The 25,667-nt window shown below is 38.7% G+C and overlaps 1 protein-coding gene across 2 annotated transcripts in view; it reads right to left on the bottom strand.

The window, feature by feature from the left end:
• LOC127440760 (gastrula zinc finger protein XlCGF57.1-like) overlaps positions 1 to 25,667 on the bottom strand; it is a 191,303-nt gene that overhangs the window by 31,759 nt on the left and 133,877 nt on the right. Inside the window, exons 1-2 of one of the 2 annotated variants that reach the window (XM_051697607.1) lie at positions 11,264 to 11,475; positions 6,102 to 6,228 (exon numbers count right to left, since the gene is read on the bottom strand). The exons of the other annotated variant lie outside the window; for it this stretch is intronic. Of the exons in view, the coding sequence (XP_051553567.1) occupies positions 6,102 to 6,210 (109 nt within the window). The 5' untranslated portion in view covers positions 6,211 to 6,228; positions 11,264 to 11,475. Of the gene's footprint in view, positions 1 to 6,101; positions 6,229 to 11,263; positions 11,476 to 25,667 lie in introns of those variants that run through there. 2 annotated transcript variants of the gene reach the window in all.

Raw genomic sequence — 25,667 nt, 5'->3', positions numbered from 1 at the left:
ACCAGATCAACCAGTTTTCCTCTTCTCATTATATTACTCAAATTGCTACCCCTTCTGGCTCCACTGTTAACCCTCTCATCATTAACAACCAGTTCATGGACTTCTACAGTATGTCTCTCTTTATTCTTCTGTAAATACAGCTGATGGAACTTTTTCACCCCTTAGACATTCCTTGCGTTAACTCTAATAAAGCTTCTAAGCTGGAAGAACCTCTCACTTGGGAGGAAATTACTGCAAGTCTACCTTGAGTGTGATGCAGAATGGAAAGTGTCCAGGCCACTATCCAAGACACTGACTTTGATGATTGATGTATGTCATAATGAAAAAAGTCAGAAAACAAAGAAAGAGTGAAAACAAAATAGACACGCTATTTCTCCCAGATGCAGCTGAAATTGAATCCAAGCACAAAAATCAACATTGAGCAGAACTGTCCATTATTTTAATGTATTAGTTGTAGTGCCCGACCGATATAAATCACCTATTAGTCTTTCACCGATATATCGGTATTGGCGTATATGTTTACTGATATGTGCAGATATGAAAACATTTTTTCAGAATATATAATGGAGAAAACAATGCTTTAAAATTGGTGTCATAATGTAGTTTGTCCAGCAAAGCGCACTCCGACTCCATTGTTTACAGAGCTGAACTGACGGTGGCTCTGCAGACAGGGCGGAGTTAAGCGGTGTGGAGTTAAGCGGTGCGGAGTTCAGTGGTGTGTTCTCGGTAAATTGCTAAATAGTTTGTGAAATACATACTGGAAAGTTAATATACAATGACCCCATCATTTTATATAACTAATACAATGTTAACCTTGTCCCTGACAACCATGACACTCATGTCTGTTTGTTATGTTAGCCAGCTATAGTTTGTCAGTGCAGTCAGTAATGTAGCAGATTGAAAGGTAAACATCAGAGCATCTTTTTGCATCTCAGCAGACAATGGTGCAGTGGTGGATTGTGTGTGGTGAGTGTTGATTTCACGCTATGTTGTTACCTAGTTGGTGGGACACAATGCTGTTAATTAAATAAAGTCCATCTTTTGCTCTCCGTGGCAATGAGCTTATAGCTAACTAGCTAACCACGTAGCTACTTTCATACCTTGTCAGCGTGTAAACATGTATTCACCAAACTGTTTTGTTCAGGATTCACAGTTTGGTACCCCCTTCAACCGAACAATTCCAGTCGTTGCATTTATAAAATGTAATATTTAAAAGTCTGGTTTTCCAGACATTAAAATAGGATATATAATAAAAATAGATTTAATAAATAGTATATTTCCCCTGTGTAAATAACAATATTATAGAACTGTATATAAAATAAATAAGGGGTGATAAATAAATATTAATACAACAGGCTGGAAAAATAGACATTTATTCATTTTAATATCTTATATATATTTTGAATGTGTTGAAACTTGACACCGGGCGACGCACCCTAAAAAGTGCACTGTTAGATCGGTTTCATGCTGAAGAGCCACTTAAAAGTAAGTTTTTTTCTCTCTCTCGTAAATGTAAACGAGTGTAAATGCCAACATCATCATACATGTTGAAAGGACTGAAGCCTGTCAACCAAAACATGAGCTCATTGATGTCATTAAGTGAGTCTGCTTTTTTATTCCATCAGTTGCTCCTGGTCGGAGGCTTCTGTAAATATTTAGTTTATACATAGGATTACGTCCTACATAAATGTAATGGTGCAACGCTCAAATATTTAGTAATGCATAAATTGACTTAGTGCCCATTTACGCCACAACTAGGCTAAGTTGTATCGTACGTATAGCTGGTGCAACCGGCCCCTGAAGTTTATTTAGCTATTTATTTTATTTGTATTTATTCTTTATTTTAATGGTCAGCAATTGACTGATACTAAACACACAGTACTGATGTTTATTAAGCTATTTATTGTATTTGTATTCTTTATTTAAATGGTCAGCAATCGACTGATACTAAACATACAGTACTGATGTTTATTAAGCTATTTATTGTATTTGTATTCTTTATTTAAATGGTCAGCAATCGACTGATACTAAACACACAGTACTGATGTTTATTAAGCTATTTATTGTATTTGTATTCTTTATTTAAATGGTCAGCAATCGACTGATACTAAACACACAGTACTGATGTTTATTAAGCTATTTATTGTATTTGTATTCTTTATTTAAATGGTCAGCAATCGACTGATACTAAACATACAGTACTGATGTTTATTTGGCTATTTATTGTATTTTTATTTATTCTTTATTTTCTAAGTGTTCATTTCTAGAATTTGTTGACAGTGTATAATAATAATGTCAAATATTCTTTGATAAAAATATTTAAGAAAGCAGCCCGAGTACCTTTGTACTAATTTCCTTTTAAACCACTCCTAACCAGCAAAGTTTTAGGTCAGTGGTTGATTGACAGGTGAGGGGTTGCGCTTCAATGCTGCCGAGACGGATTAGCATTTACACATCAAATGTGATGCGTTCAGATGCGTTTTTGACCACATACATGTGGTTTTGTAATCCGATCACAAAGTTTTAGACCCCTTAATACCAGGTGGAAACAGGGTCTTAATTCTGTTATCCTCCCCCCTACTTTACATCTGAATATTATTTCTATTACTCTTAAAAAAGATAAAGATCCCCTTCTACGCGGTAACTACCGTTCCATTTCCTTGCTCTGTGCCATTGTGAAGTTATTATCTAAAGTCCTTACGTGACAATAGAACCTGTTCTAGCAACTATTATTTTAACAGATCAAACCGGCTTTATCATGAATAAACACTTCTTCTATAACATTAGACGTCTTCTGGACATTCTTTACTCACCTTCCCCTTTAAAAACTCTAGAGCTGGTCATCTTATGAATGCAGAGTAGGTGTTTGATAGAGTTGAGTGGAACCATTTGTTTTATGCCTTGAGGATTTGGATTTGGTAACCAATTTATTTAATGGATCAAGCTTCTATATACTTCTGCTCTAGCTAGTGTACGCACAAATAACTGCCATTCAAAGTACTTTCCCCTCGGAAAGTACCCCACTGTTGTTTGTTATAGCCATTGAGCCGCTTGCAATGGTCCTTAGATCTTGTGCGATGGCTGGTATCGTTTTAGGGGGACTAAAACATAGGCTCTTCTTATACGCAGATGACCTTTTGTTATATGTCTCTGATCCGGACAATTCCATTCCCCCTGTGTTAGCCCTGCTCACATAATTTGGTTGTATTTCAGGTTACAAAATGAATTTGCACAAAAGTGAGCCAATGCCCATTAATACTGCTGCCATAGAGTACCCATTATCAACATTGCCTTTCAAAGTATCTCTACACAGCTTCAAGTATTCAAGTATACTTTTAAGAACTATTCAATAACATCTTCGCTCCACTGGTCAGTAGTCTAGCTCAAGATTTCAAGCGCTGGTATCTTCTTATTCAGTTCCTGGCAGGTAGGATTAAATGAATGTACTCCCCAAATTTACACATCTCTTTCAATGCCTCCCTCTCTTCATTCCAAAATCTTTTTTTCATATGTTGACAGCTCTATCTCTTAGTTCATATGGAACAATAAAACCCCAAGGATTCGTAAATGTATTCTGCAAAAAACAATACAACTGGGTGATCTGGCTCTCCCAAATGTTTTATTTTATTTTTGGTCTCGAAATATGCGCTCTGTTGCAATTGTGCTATGTAAGCAAGTTTGAGACACCCCCATCTTGGCTCTTCATCGAAAACGCTTCTTGTATTTCATTTTCTCCCAATATGCTCTTCTTTGTCTTCCAATCACACTTTCTGCATTGAAATATTGAAATGATGTCAGTGATAATCAGCCTCAGGATTTGGGCTCAGTTCTTGCGCCACATTGGACTACAGGCCATCCCTTTGTCATCTCCCATATACTCCAAACCCCCCACCACCACCATCGAGGGCTTGTACTTCAGCCTCCTTTGTCCAGTTAACCCATTCATTTAACATGGCCAAAAATGACTTTAGATATTTAGTTATGAGATTTTGTATGCAAACATTTTCCTAATTTCCCTGACAAACCACCAATCCCTGCTATAGACACTATACTAAGTGTCAACCCTTGTTCCAGAGTGTCTGTTTCAAAATTATATAGTACCATCTGGTCACAAGACCTCAATATAGAAATAGACGAGGAGATCTAGACAGAAATTCTCAATTCCTCTACTGTTTTTGCTCGGCATGGATTATTGCAATGCAAGGTTGTTCATAGAGCAAATTACTCTGAGAGCAGACTTGCTTGTATAAATCCTGCCATTAGTTGATACAGGGCTCGACATTAAAAGCTTGTCCAGGACAAGTGGATTTTTGAAGGGACAAGTGAAAGAGAATTTTACTTAAAAATAACTGCCTATATATGTGATATAACCTAGGCCTGTTTCACTTATTAAAAAATGTTCATATTCTGTTTTTGAATATAATGTAAAAGGTCCTGAAATTCGGTGTGGGATTGCGAGTATTGTGCAAAATGTTTATCATTCCCTTATTTTCCACATTCATAATGTGGGGAATTCCTGCACACTTTTATTCACTTCAACATTTAGCTGAGAACTGGTAAACCATTTCATACAGATCAAATCAATAACAATGACTATATATCAAACTTTAATTCAAGAATCTGCGTGAGTAAATCAGCTGTTCTGCATCCCTCTTTCTCTCTCTCTCCCTCTCTCAATTTAGTATGAGCCCACACATTTTGTGCATTTTGTCCCATATTTACTGAACGTAACATGTTATAGGACTACGGTATAACCTGTTGATTTGACATGCGAATGCCGTTGTACTGTGTCTCTGTAAGTGAGCGATGAGATAAAACAATCGCTCTTGTTTATAATCAACAATTCTGTCAACGCTGCAAGCATGTGTCATTGGAACGATCTCGTTTTGCTGCTTTTCATAGCTTGGCGCTCCCTCATAATACAGCACCTTTGACAAGAAATAAGTTAGGGAAGAAGGCAAAAATGCAAAGCTACCAGAATTAGTTGTGTTAGCTAGTTTTGTGTATTACTTTGCCAAACTGCTTGCGACATGTGCCTGATCCGATCGTCTAGATGTAGAACATAGACTAAATATTAAAAATTACTCAAAACTTTTTCATCGATATTGATTTTTTTTTTTTTTGTAGTTATATATATATAGTTTTATCATCCAGCCCTACTTAAAACCACCAACTAGTAAGTTCAATATTTTTTGCTGTGCTGCCTTTCAAGGGATGAATTGTGAGGTGCAACTTCTCAGAGAGCGTTTTAGCATGCACACAGCACTCTGTGCTTTTTTGTGTTACTACCAGCACAGTTAACTCTGAAAAGTTACGTCTGAATTCATTCTTTATTGTGAAAGAACCGTTAGAGTACAAATTGCCCACATTCAATAATAAATGACCATTTCAATAACTATTGAACTGAAAAGCTGTGAGCAATGTTCCCGTTACAGGCTATTTCAGCATTTTTACGGAGTTTGTTGCTGGTTCTTTATGGTGGGGTGTCAATCAAACAATGGACTTAATTGTTGCAGAATAAAAAAAAAAAGTTGAACGCAGCGAACTATATTTTGTGCACCAAAATAATCTTAGTTATGCACTTTTGATGCACAGCGTGGTGACCTTGTGTCTCCAAGCACTCCAGTTGAACTCCACATTGAAGTGCATCATTCTGTGCCAGAGATGCACATGGTGTTGTGCTGCTGTACATTGGAGCATCCCCAACGTTAGAACTTTGATAGTTTTATGCAGTTAAATGTTATAATTATTTAGCCTATTCATTTGTTGTATATTTTTAGTTCGGGCTGTGTCCACATATCCCTGAAAAATGTGTCTACCTACACATTTGTTATTGTTGTTAGGATTATATGGCTTTTCTGCCTCAGTACTGTTACATAATATGAAAATGTACAGATAACTGAAAAACTAATTTAGTCAAATTTTTCTCTAAAATGTACAGAAAGAAATTTATAAGAGTGGCATCCCTAATGTTTCGCAGAAGAAAGAAAACCATACATGTTTGAAAAAACATGAGGGTGAGTAAATGATTTTCATTGGGTGAACTATTCCTTTCATGCTCCTCAGCAGTCATTAAATAAGAATGAAGAACGGGCACCAACCTCTTTGTTCTTCAGTATCTTCATTCTTCAGTCTGAATGGTTCTGAAATACTGACGTCTTCACTCTCCTCTTTAAACTCCTCTTTAACAAACTCCATCTTCAATAGCATGTCGTGCAGATTTAATTTCTAAGGATCATAGAGAGGGTGAAAAGTTATGATTATTTGGTGTAAAAACAAACACAAACAAACAAACAAACCTCAGGAAAAAAGTATGATATGACTCTAAATCTCCACTTTTACTTTCACATGTAAAAGTGAAAGTGGAGATTTAGAGTAAAAAATTACTTAAATATTGATCTGTTTCTCACCCACACCTATCATATGTGGAAATCACTGAACATCTAAAGCCTACCTTATCTCCTAATGATGTTGTACCACCATGCTTTTTCCAAGCAAATATTTGACACTATTGGTCCAGATTTACTGTCTGTTATTAACAACTGTCTCTGCACTGGGACTGTCCCGACTTGCCTTAAACTTGCAACGGTGACACCTCTCCTCAAAAAACCCAGTTTGGATCCCACTATCTGTACCAATTTTAGGCCTATCTCTAACTTGCCTTTTATTGCAAAGATTATGGAGAAAGCAGTTTTAACCCAGTTGCAATCATTTTTAAATATGAACTCTATCCTTGAACCTCTCCAGTCGGGTTTCAAAGCTTTGCATAGTACAGAATCTGCTCTACTAAAAGTACTAAATGACATCTTAATGACTACAGACTCTGGGAATGTCATGGTTGATCTGGTTGACCACAATATCCTTATTTCACGCCTTGAGCATTGTATTGGTATTTGAGGTACGGCTCTGGATTGGTTCCGGTCATATCTATCAGACAGAAGCTTCTCTGTTGCAGTGGGCCAGCACATCTCCTCTGTGGCACAGTTTACCTGTGGTGTTCCGCAGGGCTCGATCCTCGCTCTAACCCTATTTTCTTTATATATGCTTCCTATGGGCGCAGATTTTAACAAATACGGGGTGTCATTTCATTGTTATGCTGACGACACACAGATCTATGTACCTATAAAACGTCATGTCAAACAAGCTCTTGACCCTCTCTTAGTTTGTCTGCAGGAACTCAAAACCTGGCTGACAGATAATCTCCTACACCTTAATGAGAGTAAAACAGAAATGATCCTGTTTGGACCAAACGAGATTAAAACAGTGAACAACATTGACTTGGGTATTCTCACTCCTCTTCTCACTTCTCACGCTAAGAAACTAGGCTTTTTCTTTGATAGTAGCCTAAAGTTTGATTTTAAATTAACGAAGTGGTTAGATCGAGTTTTTCCACCTACGTCGCCTAGCTAAAACAAAACCTTTTCTATCCAGGAAACGTTTGAAATTGTGATCCATGCTTTTTCTTCACGCTTGGATTACTGTATTTCTCTGTACTCTGGCCTGCACCAATCAGCTCTATACCACCTGCAAATGTTCCAAAATGCTGCGGCACGTCTTTTAACAGGCAGTCGTAAACATGAACACATCACTCCCATCCTGATATCCTTGCACTGGTTGCCTATTAGATTTCGAATTAATTTGAAGATTTTAACATTTGTCTATAAATCATTAAACAATCTGGCACCCCATTATCTCTGTGATTTGGTTCATCCGCATAACCCAACCAGATCACTCAGATCTGGGGATCGTGGACTTCTGTCTGTTCCTAGATCCAGGATGTAGCATAGAGGTGATCGTGCTTTTTGTATCACTGGCCCCAAACTGTGGAACCGCTTACCATGTTACCTCAGGACCGCCTCCTCTCTATCTGTTTTTAAATCGTTGCTTAAAACTTTCTTATTTTCATTATCTTTTAATTTACCTTAAATCATGGTTAAGCTGTGAAACTGCCCTACTACCTATGTTTTATTTCTGTTATACTGTCTTGCCTGTGATGCCACTGTACAGCACTTTGGTCAACCATGGTTGTTTTTAATGTGCTCTATAAATAAACGTGATTTGATGTCTTCTGAAGATATGGATTAAACCACTGGAGTCTTATGGATTTCTTCTATGTTTCCTTGATTTTTGGAGCTACAAAGGTCTGATCACCATTCATTTGGATTGTATGGACCTACAGAGCGGAGTTATTCTTCTAAAAATCTTGTTTTTGTTCTGCTGAAGAAAGTCAGACAAATCTGGGATGGCATGAGGGTGACTAAATGACAAGAGAATTTAAATTTGGGTGAACTATTCCATTTAGCCATTTATATTTGCTTATAGCTTATAATAAAGCATTACCGATACATTTTTGTCTACAGTCCGAAATTTAGTGCTGCAAGCAAATTAACCGTAACAATTATTTGCAAAAAACAAACAAACAAACAAACAAACAAAACAAAAAACAATGGTGGGATAATATTAGATATTTTCCAGTTAACAGCCAATAACATATTGGCTGCCGATATATCGTAATCGTATATATTGACAACCCTAGTAAAGAGGGAACATTAAATGTCATCATTGCATTTGTGTTTCAGTACTATGAAGAAAATGTGAATGACCATACATGAAGATATGGGGGGAAAATGTGTGATGCAATCAAAGCTGAAGAGGTAAAGTAGTTCAACTGAAAGTGGCAGTGATTGGATAACTCATGCCCTTGATGTCAGAATGACAAGGAGTGTGTGCTATGCTACAAATTCTTCAGTATTTTCAAGCATGTTCGATATTATCACCATAATCTTGTAGTGCGAGCAATGTAGCAACACGGTGATGCGCTTCGACCAATGAGAAAGCAAATCATGGAAAGGGGGGAGCATGAACAATTATTACTCTTGCCACTTTAATTTCTTTCCTCATTTCATTTTCCCCCCCAAAATAAGTAAAACAACAAATGTAATTAGTGCCAAAAATGTAGGAGTATGTTACACATATCACAAATTAAAGTAACTGAATATTTAAAAGACATTTTGTTCGACATACATCTTTGTGAATTTAAAGGAATATTCCGGGTTCAATACAAATTAAGCTCAATCATAATTACCACAAAAATGTATTTTGACTCGTCCCTCCATTAAAAAAACAAAGCTAAAATTTGGGTTACAGTGATGCACTTACAATGGAAGTGAATGGGAGCAAATTTCTGAACATTAAAATACTCACTTTTTCAAAAGTATAGTGACAAGACAAACAATGTGTGTAAACATGATTTTAGTGTGATAAAATCACTTACTAACCTTTTCTGTGTAAAGTTATAGCCAATTTTACACTTTCGCTGCCATGACGATGTAATGTCAACTAAACCCAAAATCCTAAAATTACTGTAAAAATGAAGATTTAAACAAATTAACAGCTCAAACATGCATTTTAACAGAATTAATGTAAATGTTTTAATAAAATTATAAGCTTGAGATTTCTGCCTTTTAAACCAATTCTCTTTCATTGTAAGTGCCTCACTGTAACCTCCATTTTTGCTTTTTTAAAGAAAAGGAGGGACGAGTCAAAATACATTTTTGTGGTAATCAATATTATGCCACAAATGCGGTCGATTGTGTTTAACCTGTATTTATTGAACCTGGAATATTCCTTTAAAACCTCTTACAACCTAAAAACTGATATGGCCTATTTAACACTATTAGGCTCTCATCTCACACTCTAATCTATTTCACACTGTATTGCCATCCTCATTTCCGAGCTTGTGTAATTCTGTTTTTTATGTGTAACTGACTCAGCTGCTTGGGAATTTAACAGATTATGTCATTCTTTATAACAACATTTCCATAAATAACATTATTTATTTGTTAAAATGGACTTTGTTATATTTGTGAGTTTGACTCAACAGGAGGAAATAAAATCCTGCAGGATTCCACCCAAATAATTCCTGTTGAAAACTCCGGCACAATGAATGTGTACGGTTTAACACTTGCAAAGTCCTGCATGATTTAACCCTTGTGCGACCTTCGGGACATTTTTGTCTTTTTCATTATTGTTTTTTCGATCATTTTGGCTGTGTTAATGCCAACGGCATACATTTTGCTAAAGGTGTGTATTTTTGGGGGGAATTTTGATATTTCAACCCCAGTTCCTGTAATACATCTATAATACACTGTGTACACAAAATAGTTACACTCAGGACCTTCAGGACAAAAATTTCAATTGCAATATTTGATCCCAGTGCCATTAAAGCAAAAAATCATGAATTCTAGGATATTATGCTTTCATTCCGGAGCCCTGGCTTCAAAATTGTAATTTTTTATATTTTCCACCAGATGGCGCCATTTTCCCCATGTTTAGCCTATGGAGCAAATACATGCTTTTTTCCTATTTTCTGTTTGCTGTATTACAGAGCACTGCAGGCCAACTGAATAAATAATGCAGCTAAAATTGTGTGGGTGTGTTAGTATGGATGCCAGAGTGTGTTTTGTATGTGTGTATTGAAAAAAATGTGTGTGTGTGTGTGTGTGTGTGTGTGTGTGTGTGTGTGTGTGTGTGTGTAAAAACAACAGTGGCATTATGAAAACAAACTGGCATTTAAAGGGTTAAAATCCTGAAAATGAATGAATATTTGGTAGTTATGATCAGGACTGATGTTGGTTAAAAAATCTAAGTCAGTGAAAGTGGAAAATAATATTATAATATGTTTATAGCAGTTTTTTTACATGGATATTTTTGTCCTCCAAGGACCTCTGAGTAACTTTTTTTTATTGATGCATAAGGGTTAAAATCTACCCTACACAATATTCCGGCAGGGAATAAAGGTGCTATTAATGACCTGTAAGACAATTCCTGCAGAAAATCCTTTGTAATATTCCTGCAAGATTGCTTCAGGTAAATGAAAATCCTGTAGGATACCTGCAGACAATTCCTGTAGTTTATTTATTTATTTATTTATTTTTAAGGGATGGATTTCACTTTGCTGGTGATTTCTAAAGTTCTCAGTTTATTATCAAGTTTCTCAATCAAGCCACAGAAACATTATTTCCTGCATTTGGTTGCACACTTTGTTAAAACAGTGGCACAAGCTACATCAAAACACTCATTAACTGATGTATCTGTTTTCTTCTTATAGTTTTACAGCAAGATTATAGCTTTTCTGTAATGTTTAATTAAAGTTGTTAAGTACTCAAAGAAACAACCATTTCATATGACGGAGGATTACAATTATGCTTGTGTAAAACCAGTCTGATACAGAGAGAAAATGAAAATAAGAGAAAACACTCACCAAATTTACTTGCAGCACAGTTTCTTAATTTGTTTGTTGCGATATCTCAGTTAAGCCTCCTTTTATCCAGACAGAATAATGATAATAATAATAATAATAATAATAATAATAATAATAATAATAATAATACAAAGTTTCTTACAATTAAAAATAATCCTCTAGATCTACACAAAAGTCTCCCAACAGCACAACGAGCAACACACTGAGTCGTCGCGCAGCTCTTATGACGTCACAATCGGTTCAGAGATTCTTCTTGTTCAATGTCTGTTCACTTACTGGGAGAATTACCGCCACCTGCTGTATAATCCTGCACAAATGATGCTCTGCTCTCCACTCAGTCCTGGTAGATCACTCCGGTACTGATTACAAATTACATGACAAAAACTGTAATCAGTTGCTAGTGTTTTAGATCAGCGGTTCTCAAACAGAAAAATTATAGAACGTGACTTTTTAAAAATAATAATTTAATTATAGGCTACATGTATGGGGCTCTACCTTAACATTTTTGTTTTGGAGTGCTTGTGCCACTAAGTGACTGTTTAAGGGGAAATGTAAAAAATTTATTGGTTTTTTATTGATAACATTTTACACATAATATTCCAGGGGTGGAGCCAGGAGTTTTTCACAGGGGTGGCCGGGCAGGGTCCAGTGACCACACTGTGATGGCACATCGTCAGAAAACTAACTAAATTGTGCCCAAGATAAAAAATGACCAAAACGACAATTGTGAGTGGGGTGGCCAATGGGGTGGCCAGGCTTCACATGCTTACCAATTTTATATCAAAATATAACTGGTACCCACCCATCACTAATAAGTCAAATTAATATTTTAAAAAAATCGTTCTCTGTATTATTTCTGTAACATTTTAGCAGAGTTGTTTTCACCTTAATAATTTTAACATTCAAATGCCCTAACAGAATCAGTTTGTGTAAGTCAAGAAGGTGAACATTTAGATGTTACACTTTTGTGAAATCAAATACAAAGTTACCAGAAATGAACTCTGTGCCAACCAAACCCCTGTAGTCAACCAACCCTGGTCTCTCCTACAATGGTATACATAAAGTACCATGTGTACTCTCTTAGCAGGCTACTTTTGTTTTTATGTAATTTTTAGAAACCACCAGGCCTGGTTCCACGGTGGGGGCCAGGGTGGGCCTGGCCCACCCAATCAGGAGCTTGGCCCACCCTGGCCCCACCCCCCATAACAACCAATCACAAAATTGGTGCGATGTTCAATTCAGCTCCAGATTTTCTTTTTTTTTTTTTTTTTAAGTGTAGGCTGTCGAAACAATAGCCTCAGCCTCATTCACCTCGCTACCTTTGCCGTTAACAAACGTGCTGAATGACAAAGCAATATTAATAATGATACTGTCATTTTAACAGTCAGTGAACATATAACTAAACACTTGTACATTAAACAAAGCACAACATGCACAGATTTCTTATTCCGAAAGGACAAAAGAAAAGCACTTTTGCTCACAAGGACGCAGCTACCACCTCTTCCATTTGCGGCAACGAGGTCGGAGAAATATTTGGGTCAAGTTCAACGGCATCTTCGGATGGTGTCAAAAGCACAATTACACCTACATAAAAATGCAACAATTCTGTCCCAAATGATTTATGGCAAATCCTCATCAGCCGGTTCTGAAATCATACCCCCGAACTCTTCTCGGAGGGAGATGTTTTTCGGCCACTTGGTATCAGTCACGACCGTGGCTTAAATATTCTGTAGAGCACGACGCATGCTTTTGTTTTCCATGTTGAGTATTTGGTGTTGCTTTCTCAGAGAAGGATACTTTCGTTTCGACGGGTGTTAGAAACTGGAAAGCAGCATCAGAACACGACCGCGGTCTTCAAAAACATGCTTGTAGCCAGGGTCATTTACAAGCCTCAACAGCGTGGGCAGAATTTCGCCGCCAACAGGTGTCGGGGAGACCGTAGCATGTTTACTCAGCCCCCAACAGATAGAAAAGAATCGATATTACATAAAAAGCGTGGCAGGTGTTGTGAAATTTTTTGCAGTCAATGAGCTTCCACTATGTGGAGATCGGGAAACATTTGACAATGAGGAGGATTGCATAGCTGCAGGGCTTTTTGCCAAGCTGTTTAAATACATGTTGGAAAAAGATAAATACCTTGCTGACATTATGTCATGTATCCCAGAAAATGCAAAGTACATTTCCAAAACCATCCAGAATGAAGTGATTGAAATTTTGGCATCCATGGTTCTGAAAAAAATAAAACAGAAATATAACACTGCTGATTCAGCTGCATTCTGTTTAAAAAGTGATGGCACAAGGGATTGGTGCAACATTGAAAATTTGTCTGTTGTAATCCGCTTTGTGTGCAATGGTGTGCCAGAGGAACATATCATTGGCTTGGTAGAACTACAGCAGCTTGATGCTGATTACATCACCACCGAAATATTAAGACACTTGTCTCATACAGGATTCAGTTCTGACAATATACTGAGCCAGTGTTATGATGGAGCATCAGTGATGAGTGGGGTGCGAGGCGGTGTTCAGGCTTTATTGCAAATAAGGTTGGGCAGGCATATCCCCTACATCCACTGCTATAACCACCAGCTTCACCTCTCCATCATACATGCAATTCAAAGTGAACCTTGTGCCAAAAGATTCTTTGACTTTCAGGTTCCCAGTATTCTTTTTTCAGGCATCATTTTGTCTGTCAGTGGTACAGTTGCCCATATCTCAAGAGGTTGTTAGAAATCCGCTGGACAAGTCATTTTGAAGTTATCAAATGTGTTGTGGAGAGTGAGGAAGTCATTCTTGACATTCTTTCCAAGGTTTCCAATGATGACAATGCCTCGGTTGACCTTGCAAAAGAAGCTTCTGGGCTTCTCTCTCAGCTGAAGTGACGCCAAATTTCAGATTCATCTTCTTGCCATTTTGAAACCAGCCAGTGCCATCCTACAGTCTCACCATGTTGATTTGTGCAGTGCAGCTGAAATACTGCAGGTATCTCTTAGTGCACTGAGAAATCTCAGAAAAAATTACAGTCAACTGCAGCAGTACTGCACTGGCATGTCTACTGATGAGCCCTCACCAAAACGTCTAAGGACTATTAATCCCTTCTGTGCTGACTCTGTCATTTTATCACCTATAGGGCAAGAAGGGCAGTCAGGCTCTGAATGTTCCACTGAAGCTCTAAGGCAACAGATATTAAACATTGTTGATACAGCTGTATCAGAGATGGAAAACAGGTTTTCCACAAAGAATTTAGAGCTGATGCAAGCCCTCTCATGTTTGATCCCAAAATCCAAAACATTTCTTGACATTCAGCTACTTGAGCCTTTCTGTAGTCTTGCAGGGGTTGCAAAAAGTGAACTTTTGGTTCATTCCCGGGCCAGACAGCTTTGCCGCTGAATTTTTAAGATCTTATGCTACAGAATTGGCTCCACTTTTGTTAGAAGTATATACAGAATCATTAAAGAATGGAAAGCTTCCCCCAACCATGACACAAGCCCGGATCAGTCTGATTCTTAAAAAGATCCAAGCGAGTCTAAAAGTTACCGTACAATTTCCCTGATCCAGCTAGATGTAAAAATTTTGTCAAAAAATTTGGCTAACCGATTAAATAAAGTTATGACATCTCTTATACATATAGATCAAGTGGGGTTTATTCGGGGCCGTAGTTCTAATAACATTAGGCGTTTCATTAATTTCATGTGGTCAGTAGCAAATGATCAGTCTCAGGTCGCTGCCATCTCACTTGACGCCGAAAAGGCATTTGATATGGTAGAATGGGATTATCTTTTTAAGATTTTGGAAATGTATGGGTTTGGGAGTACATTTATTGGTTGGATTAAGTTACTTTATAGACACCCTGTAGCGGCAGTACAAATGAATGGATTAATTTCAGATTATTTTACTCTGAATAGGGGCACCGAGCAGGGCTGCCCTCTTTCCCCATTATTGTTCTGTCTTGCTCTGGAACCATTAGCAGCCACAATAAGAAAGGAGGATGATTTTCCAGGGGTGATGGTGGGAGGTGTAGCGCATAAGCTTTTGCTTTACGCAGATGATATATTATTATTTGTCTCCGACCCCACTAGATCTATGCCTTGCCTCCACAGAATTATTAATTCGTTCTCTAAATTTTCGGGATACAGAGTTAATTGGTCTAAATCCGAAGCTTTGGCTCTGACAGCTTTCTGCCCTGTAACGGCTTTTCAGCCGGGCGCCTTTCAGTGGCCCAAACAGGGCATTAAGTATTTGGGTATTTTATTCCCAGAAAATTTATGTGACTTAGTCAGAGTTAATTTTGACCCTTTCATAAAAAAGTTTTCGAGTGATGTGGAAAGGTGGGCTTCATTACAATTATCTATGATTGGGAAGGTTAATGTTATAAAAATGAATTGTATTCCAAAATTTAACTACCTATTACAGTCTCTCCCTATTGAAGTTCCCCTCTTTTATTTTAAACAAATTGATAGTATTGCTTAATCTCTTATCTGGAATGGTAAACATCCTCGAATGCATTCTAACAAGTTACACAGGCCAATTGACAAAGGTGGGTTAGGTCTCCCCAAAATATTGTTTTACTATTATGCTTTTGGTCTCGGACATTTGCCGCATTGGTTGCTTCTGCCTGAAAGAGCTCCTCCTTGGCTTTTTATCGAACAGGAGGTGCCCCTATCTTGCCATTGCAATGTCTTTCTACCAAGCTGCCCGGAGAATTAAAGACACATCCCATTGTCTCACACATGCAGTTAGTGTGGACAAAAGTTTCCCGTGTGCTCAATTTGGACATTTACCTGAATGTTGCCGCAAGTATCTGGTTAAACCCTAAATTGTTTATTAACAAGTCCCCTTTTGCTGGACAGAATGGATTGAGAAGGGAGTTGCTACGCTGGGTGATCTGTATGAAAATGGAGCACTGAGATCCTTTGAAAATATTACACAGCAGTTTGGGATTCCCAGATCTCAATTCTTCAGGTACTTACAGCTGCGCCATCTACTTTGTACCATCTTTGGGTGTAGTACGCAGCCCCCTAAAGCTGCAGACACTCTCGAGATGGTACTAGAGGCTTTCGGAAAGAGTCACGAGGCTTCAGCGTACTCTTCCTGGCTAATTCAGAGTCTAGGGGACGGGGTTTTGACATCTCTCAAGAAATTATGGGAGAAAGACTTGAATTTGTACTGGAGGATGAAGAATGGGGTAGGATTTCTAAAAATGTCAAGTCTATGTCTAGGGATGCAAGGATGCGCCTCATTCAATTTAAGATTCTGCATCTTTTTTATTGGACTCCCTCTAGATTGCATAGGCTTGGTCTTAAAGATACACCCACCTGTTGGTGATGCCAATCAGAGGATGGGGACATAGCCCATGTTTTTTGGTATTGTATTAAGATTCAAGAGTTTTGGTCGAGGGTTCAGAGTTATGTCTGTGAGATCCTGAGCACTCAGATTTCATTCTGCCCCAGACTTTGTATTTTGGGTGATGGGGCAAACGTCTGTGAAAGCCCATATGGTCGTTAAATTCATGTCATGGCTCCAGTGAGTTCATTTGGTTCGTTCTGTGGTTGTGTTTTTCTCTTCCTCATGTGTCACAGGTGCTGTGGATCGAGCTTGATTACCATTGCTATGGGAACGCTGTTTGCGCTTCTCATCAGCTGATCCACCTGCTTCTCATCTCACCCTACTTATTTAAACCCCCTCATGTGACCGTTTCATTGCTGGATTGTTCAGAGTGTGTTCTATACTCACCTTATGCAGTCTTTGCCTCTGTCGGTTCTGTGTTTGTTTTCTGTCCACAGCAGCACGCCTTCCCAAGTCTGTGCTCCAGTGTTTACTTCTTCGACTGTAAATAAACTTATTTGAACTGTTCCTCTGGATTGTCTCTTTTGTTTACTCATGACAGAACAATTCAGCCAAGGGTGGATCGAACTCTTGCAGGGGGCGACTATATTTATGAAGTTGGACTTACACAACACTTACCACCTTGTCTGGATCAGGGAGGGGGATAAGTGGAAGACAGCTTTTAACACCCCTAGGAGGCACTTTGAGTACTTGTTCATGCACTTCGGCTTGGTCAGCGCCCCGGCTGTCTTCCAGGGGCTCGTGAATGACATGCTAAGAGACATGGTCGACTGATTTGTCTTTGTCTATTTTGATGATATTCTGATCTTCTCCCAGAGTATCCAAGATCATGTCCAGTAAGTCAGGAGGGTGCTCCAGTGGCTGTTAGAGAACCGTCTGTACGTCAAGGGGGAGAAGTGTGTGTTTCATGCACATTTGGTTCCAATCCTGGGATTCATTGTTTTGTCTGAGGGTATCTGCATCAATCCTACTAAGGTCAGCGTTGTCTTGGATTGGCCAACCCCAGATTCCCGCAAGTCTTTGCAGAGGTTTCTGGGGTTCACTAATTTTTACCGCCGATTCATTCATAATTACAGCCAACTCACCACGCCTCTTACGGACCTCACCTCCACCTGAGTTTTGTTGGTCTCTGAGGGCTCAAGCCATGTTTCTCAAATTAAAGAAGAGATTTACTTCTGCTCCTATTCCAATTACTCCTGACCCTTTTCATCAGTTCGTGGTGGAGGTGGATGCATCAGAGGTCGGGGTTGGGGCAGTGCTGTCCCAGCGCTCTCCCTTGGACAGAAAGATGCATTCATGTCCTTATTTCAATTGTAATTAATTATAATTAATTATTATAAATTATAATTATTATTATTATTATTAATTATTATTATTATAATTAATTATAAATTATCACTCCAGCAGAACGGAATTACAACGTGGGTGACAGAGAGTTGTTGGCTGTCAGGCTAGTCTGCAGTGAGTGGTGCCATTGGTTAGATGGTTTGGGAGTACCTTTCATGGTTTTGACCAATCACAAGAACCTCGAATACATCTGCAGAGTTAGACGTCTAAATTCCAGACAGGCTCGCTGGGCACTTTTCTTTGCTTGTTTCGATTTCGTCCTTTTGTATCTGGAAAGGGCCCTGCGCGGCCTCTCGGATTCCATCTTCCTGGAGCTCCTCTTTAGCTTGGGTCGAGTACGCGAACAACTCCTTACCCTTGTCTATGGGATTATCACCCTTCCAGTGCTGCCTAGGTTATCAGCCACTGCTGTTTCCAGCTCAGGAACCCGACATTTCTGTCCCCTCTGCCCACACATTTATTAAGAGGTGCCTGCTCAAAACAGGCGCCCGTTATAAGAAGTCACCTAACCGCCACCATTCTAAACCCCCAGCTTATGTCTGTGGTCAAAAGGTTTGGTTGTCCTCCAAGGACATTCCTCTCCATCTCCCATCTCATAAGCTGGGGCCCATTTCATTTGTCCATTTTCCATCACCAAGGTCCTTAGCCCAGTGGTGGTCCTCCTCAAATTACCACCCCATCTTAAACGCATTCACCCCTTCTTCCATGTTTCCAAAGTTAAACTGATTTTTCATTCCGATCTTCACCCCGCCACTCCCGTCCCTCCTCTGCCACGCCTCATTGAGGGGGCTCCCGCCTACTCTGTCAAATGGCTCCTTGATGTCAGGTAGAGGGGTAGGGGGTTCCAATACCTGGTAGACTGGGAGAGTTACTGACCTGAGGAGAGGTGTTGGGTCCCAGCCCGGGATATCCTGGACCATCAGCATCATGGTAGGTGCCCCGGGGACGCCAGGAAGCGTCCTGCGGGGGAGTTCATTTGGTTTGTTCTGTGTTTGTGTTTTTCTCTCCTTCATGTGTCACTGGCGCTGTGGATCGAGCTTGATTACCACTGAAATGGGAACATCATCAGCCGATCTGCGACACCTGCTTCTCGTCTCACCCTACATATTTTAACCCCCTCATGTGTCTGTTTCATTGCTGGATTGTTCAGTGTGTGTGTTCTGTACTCAAGACTGACACAAGACTGATTCAAGTCACAGAGTAGTGTTCAAGACTATCCAATGTCTGAAAATGCCAAAGCTCAGTGCACTTAACCCACACTAAATCCACACTTCGGAGTTGTATTTCAGCCTAAATGTATCCCGGAGTTCATTGCGTTCAAGAGCCTACAACCCCCTTTCCGGAGAGAAGTAGTGTATTTTTGCCAAGATGACATTAAGGAAATAATTTCAATGCAAGTTATCCATCATAACTAGATAGTAAAGCTTAATTGGTAAATACAATAATATTTTTATTTTTGTGAAGGTGGTAGACAAAAAGGTGGAAGGTGGGGCCGGGCCGTGAGTGTGCACGCCCAGGCCCAAGTCGGGCTAATCAGCCGAGGAGAGGGACAAAGACAAGCCGGATGTGGCAGTTCGAGAGAGTGAGAGTGTGGGATACAGTATACGATATAGTATGTGTTGTTTTAAAATTAAAAATAACATTTTATAGCCTACCACTGTTTTTGTCTCATCTGTACATGCATTTATGTATTTGAAGTATACATTTTAATGTTTTTATTTTTTATATGAAACCACATACTGATAAGTTGTGTAGTCTTTGGTTGTCTTAGATAAATGACAAGCCAAAACATGTTATTTAAATGGTCTTTATTAGTAGCTATTAATGGATCACACAGGTTTATTGAATTATTTTTTGTGCAGTGTATTGAGGAACAAAGTAGAAAAAAAGGCTTATATTTCACATTTTAAAGCAATCATGGATGACACTAAGTAAAAATAAATAACTTTTACAACTGATTACACAATATAAAACATTGTAAGTACGATACTTACAGTACGTATTTTTAACAACACAATACTCTTCCAACAACCAGTAGTATAATAATAAATGAAAAAATGGGTAAACTATTCAGTTAGTTATTATTTTAATATTTTTAATTTTTTTAATTATTACTTTAATACAAGCAGAAAGTTGCTCAGTGGCTGTGTTTGCAATAGCATACAACCATACTACTTTTAATATTTCTGCAATATACTGATTTTGTGTAATAATATTGAAAGGACCCACGTACCTCAGACTTAATTTCTTGGGGGAAAGCCTGGGGTGTAGGTCCCAGATGAACAACCACACTCATTGACTGGGTTTCAGTGGGAGAAAACTCATTCAGTCAAACAGCACATTAGAAGGTTCGACTGACCAGAAAAAATGTGGAGGCTGGAAGCCCAGAACACACTGAAATGAGGTATGCCCAGAAGAAATCTTCACCAAGGAATTCTGTGCATATTCAGCCCAAGGTAAGAAGCGACTCATAAATGACATTATGAGGAAAGAAAGCGTTCAATTTCTTAGTTGTCTCTCTGTTTGTCCATTAGACTGATGGTGGTACCCGTGTATAGAAGCCCAGGAGCACTGAGTAAAAAACAAATACAGAAATAAATGTTCTATTAATTTAAAAATAAAATGTGAATAAATAAACCAATTTATAAACTGAGAAAAGGACACATTTAAATGTATTTTATTCATGTTTAAAATGTAATTAAATGTAACAATAAAATAGCACATTAATAAGTCATTTTTAAATGCACCTTTTACATTACATTTAAAAAAAGCATTTGGCAAATGCTTTTCTTTATTCATTTGCCAGCTGCTCCTCATTTGCCAGTGGCTTTTCTTTATCGTTTTACTTTGGCTTTTCTTTTGCCATTTGACAGTTTAGTATAAAAATGCCATTGGACGGGGGTCACGTGACGCCATGCGAGGAGCTGACGTGAGAGCGGCTAGCTATGCGCACTTTGCTGTTTTTTTTATTATTTTCATGTTATAACCGGTGAGATTCGATATATCCAGTTACATATTTATACTTTGAGGTAAACATGGCAAAGAAGTCAAAATCCTCAGACTCTGGAGACATTAAAAGACACTTACGTGTTCAAGCTGAGGCCTCTGACGGGACTGCGAGCCGGGGACTTGATTTGGAAGGCACGTCGGGAGATGAAATTCAGCGTCAACTGTCCAACATGTTTGTGATGCTGACGAAGGTTGTTGCTGACTTGGAGGATCTCGCTGTAATACGTCGATCGATTACGGCGATGGAAACAAAATTCTCTGAATTGGTCACAAGAGTAACAGAAGTTGAAAAACGAATTGATTATCTGGAATTATCGGAAAGGGAATTATCCACTAATCCGCCCGCGTCCAAAATAGACTTGGAACACATTTTGGGAAAACTTGAACATTTCGAAAATATGAACCGAAGGAATAACATACGAATTGTTGGAATTCCTGAGCATGAAGAGGGCAGAGATATGGTGAAATCTATTTTTTATAGATCTTGAAGGGTTGTTGCAAACCATTGGCACCCCTCATGATATAATATTGGGAGGAGACTTTAATTTATTGATGGACTCAATTCTTGATCATAGTGAAGCAAAAGTGTGTAAGCCCCCTAGAGCAACAGTGACACTTCACAAGATGTGTAAAAATCTTGGTCTTGTAGATATCTGGCGACTTTTGAACCCATCTGGTAAGGATTATACATTTTTTTCATCAGTTCATAAGATTTATTCTAGAATAATTTTTTTTTAATTATTTCTAAATCCCTCATTCCATCTGTTGTTGATTGCTCAATTGGAAACATTTTAGTCTCAGATCACGCCCTGGTGAGTTTAGAGATGTTGCCACATACAGAGAAAAAGAAATCATATAGTTGCTGCTTTAATGTATCCCTTTTGCAAAATCCTGATTTCCAACAAATGTTAAAGGCTGAAATCAATGTTTATATGGAGACCAACTGGTCCTCAGTATCCTCGGTGGCCGTGGCTTGGGAGGCACTTAAGGCTGTTCTTAGGGGTCGGATCATACAGTATGCCTCATTCATCAAAAAATCTAAAGCACGAGAACTCATGGAGTTGGAAGGGACTATTAAAAGTGCCGAAGCAGAACTGAAGCGCCGAATGTCATCTGATGGCCTCAGAGAATTGACCCGACTGAAATATAGATATAATACTATTTTGTTGCGGAAAGTAGAGTTTTGGTCATTCAGGGCAAGACAGTCATACTTTGAGTCGGGTGACAAAGCTGGAAAACTTTTGGCTAGATATATAAAGCAAAGAGAGTCTTTGTCTACCATTCCCTCAGTGAAATCTGCTGGTGGAGAAATTTTTACCACAGCCATTGATATTAATAATGCTTTTAAAGAATTCTATAATGATCTTTACAGTTCCACGTCTTCGTCTACTTATGAAGATATTAGAAACTTTGTGGAACCATTAGTTCTCCCTAAACTGACGACTGAGCAAAAAAATTCTCTTGATTCTGAGATAACCTTGGAGGAGCTTGATGAGGTAATTAAGTCCTTACCTACAGGCAAGGCTCCCGGGCCAGACGGCTTTGCCGCTGAGTTTTTTAGATCTTATGCTACAGAACTGGCTCCACTTTTGCTAGAAGTTTATACAGAATCATTAAAGAATGGAAAGCTTCCCCCAACCATGACACAAGCCCGGATCAGTCTGATTCTTAAAAAGGACAAAGATCCAAGCGAGTGTAAGAGTTAACGTCCAATTTCCCTGATCCAGCTAGATGTAAAATGTTGGCTAACCGATTAAGTAAAGTTATGACTTCTTTTATACATATAGATCAGGTGGGGTTTATTCAGGGCCGCAGCTCTTCTGATAACATCAGGCGTCTCATTAATATCGTGTGGTCAGTAGCGAATGATCAGTCTCCGGTCGCTGCCATCTCACTTGACGCCGAAAAGGCATTTGATATGGTAGAATGGGATTATCTTTTTAAGATTTTGGAAATATACGAGTTCGGGAATACTTTTATTGGATGGATTAAGTTACTTTATAGACACCCAGTAGCGGCGGTACAAACAAATGGATTAATTTCAGATTATTTTACTCTGGATAGGGGCACCCAGCAGGGTTGCCCTCTTTCCCCATTATTGTTCTGTCTTGCCCTGGAACCATTAGAAGCTGCGATAAGAAAAGAGAATGATTTTCCAGGGGTGATGGCAGGAGGAGTGGCACATAAGCTTTTGCTTTACGCAGATGATATTTTATTATTCGTCTCCGACCCTGCTAGATTTAATTGGTCTAAATCCGTTAATTGGTCTAAATCCGAAGCTTTGGCTTTCTGCGTACTGCCCAGTAACGGCTTTTCAGCTGGGTTCCTTCCAGTGGCCCAAACAGGGCATTAAGTATTTGGGCATTTTATTCCCAGCAAATTTATGTGATTCAGTCAGAGTTCATTTTGAGCCTCTAATAAAAAGGTTTTCGAGAGATGTGGGCAGGTGGGCTTCATTACATTTATCGATGATTTGGAAGGTTAATGTTATTAAAATGAACTGCATTTTTAACTACCTGCTGCAGTCTCTCCCTGTAGATGTCCCCCTCTCTTATTTTAAGCAATTTGATAGCATAATGAAGTCCTTCATTTGGAATGGTAAGTGTCCCAGGTTACATTTTAATAAGTTACATAGGCCGATTGACAAAGGTGGGCTAGGCCTACCCAAGATTTTGTTTTATTATTATGCATTTGGCCCATTGGTCACTCCCACCTGAGAGAGCCCCTCCCTGGTTTGTTATTGAACAGGAAGTTCTTGCCCCTATTTCACAATTACAAAGCCTTTCGATCAAACTAATCGGAGAAGTTAAGTCACACCCCATTATCTCACATCTGCACCTGGTTTGGACGAAAGTGTCCAGAGTGTTTAGTTCAGACATTTATTTAAGTGTTGCCTCAAGCATATGGCTGAACCCTAAATTACACATTAATAAGTCCCCTTTCTGTTGGTCAGAGTGGATTGGGAGGGGGGTTACTACACTTGGTGACCTATATGAGAGTGCAGTACTGAGATCTTTTGATAATTTGGTTCAACATTTTAAGATTCCTAGATCTCAGTTCTTTAGGTATTTACAGCTGCGCCACTTGCTCTGTACTATTTTTGGGAGTAGTGTACACCCCCCTAAAGTGGCAGATACTCTGGAAATGATGATTACTGCTTTTGGGAAAGGTCATGAAGCATCAGTGTATTACTCCCTGTTGATTCAGAGTCTGGGGGATGGAGTTTCATCTTCTCTCAAGAGATTATGGGAGAAGGATTTAAACTTTGGAGGAGGGAGTGTGGGCCAGGATCCTAAAAAGCATCAAGTCTGCATCTAGAGATGCAAGGGTCCGTCTAATGCAATTTAAGATTTTGCATCGGTTCTACTGGACCCCCTCTAGATTGTATAGGTTGGGTCTTAAAGACACACCCACCTGCTGGCGGAGTCAAACAGAAGATGGGGACACAATACATGTATTTTGGGGATGTGTAAAGATCCAAGAATTTTGGTTGAGTGTTCAGAACTTTATGAGTGAGGTGTTGAACACTGAACTTTCATTTAGCCCCAGACTCTGTATCCTGGGTGATGGGATGACTCTGGACATTGGGGTCAATAAAATTGTTAATAACAAAAAAAAAACAAAAAAAAAAATGCCATTGGACAGTTGACTCATTGTAGCAACCACTGAACTTTTAACTCACCCCCTCTCCCATGTGCCACTCGAAGTAGATGTAAAATGGCCTGTCATTGCACAGCTCGTTTGTTCACGAGGTATGCATGAGCATATGTGCTCAATGAAGCCAATAGAAATCAATTTGAAGCGTATCAGAAGTTAATGGTGCCTCGTTCTCTGTTGTTAAATGACAAGCACAATGCCGCCAACAGAATGAGCCCCCTGATCCGTGGCAGCTATTTGCCTCGCTCACCACCGGTGCTGGAGAAAGCCGCCGGACCTCAGAGCTGCAGAGGCCACCAGATCCTACCTGAAGCAAACACTTCTCTGTGCTGCCTTCCCTGCGCCTCTCTGATGAAGCGGTGACGCCACGTCCATTTTCAGTTATATTATATTCCTTTGAAGACACTTTATTTCCACCTTTTAAATATATTTAACTGTCTGAATGAGTTAACTGCGGATACACAAAAGGCAAGCGATCACACTTTTGTGGAACAAATGTTAGAGCTTAAACTACTGTTGTCTTTTACTTATGTTGTCAAGTATTTAAAAATGGCAATTTAAAAATACAGTATTGTTCACATCAACCTGCTGTGTAAATGACTGTTTATAATGTTGAAAATAAAGTCTGTACTTCTTAATCTTACGTTGTGCACATCTTCATTAAGATGTTTATTGAATAACAGTAGCTATACACATTAAATACACCATGTACTAGCATTAAAGTGCATTGTAAATTATTGCTACATTTATGACATTCCTCTCACAATTTTAGCCAGTGTTATTAGTTTCACTATGAGTGAATCGCAAACAATCCAATGCATGTCTTCTGCCTTCAATCCACGTCGCAATCTAGTCAATGCAATAAACACACACACACACACACACATTTCAAATACATACTAAAAGTAATAAAACTTAAATATATTTATGTATTAAAGATCATTCAAATTCAATCACAGAATTTATTAAATTAAAATGCACAAATCTTAAAAATAGGCTAAAATATTTTTGTGCATGTTTAAGGATATTATGACAGCAGTTTTTTAAA

The sequence above is a fragment of the Myxocyprinus asiaticus genome, chromosome 5 (assembly GCF_019703515.2).
Source record: "Myxocyprinus asiaticus isolate MX2 ecotype Aquarium Trade chromosome 5, UBuf_Myxa_2, whole genome shotgun sequence".
Classification (NCBI taxonomy): domain Eukaryota; kingdom Metazoa; phylum Chordata; class Actinopteri; order Cypriniformes; family Catostomidae; genus Myxocyprinus; species Myxocyprinus asiaticus.
This window is presented reverse-complemented; position numbering and strand designations above follow the sequence as displayed.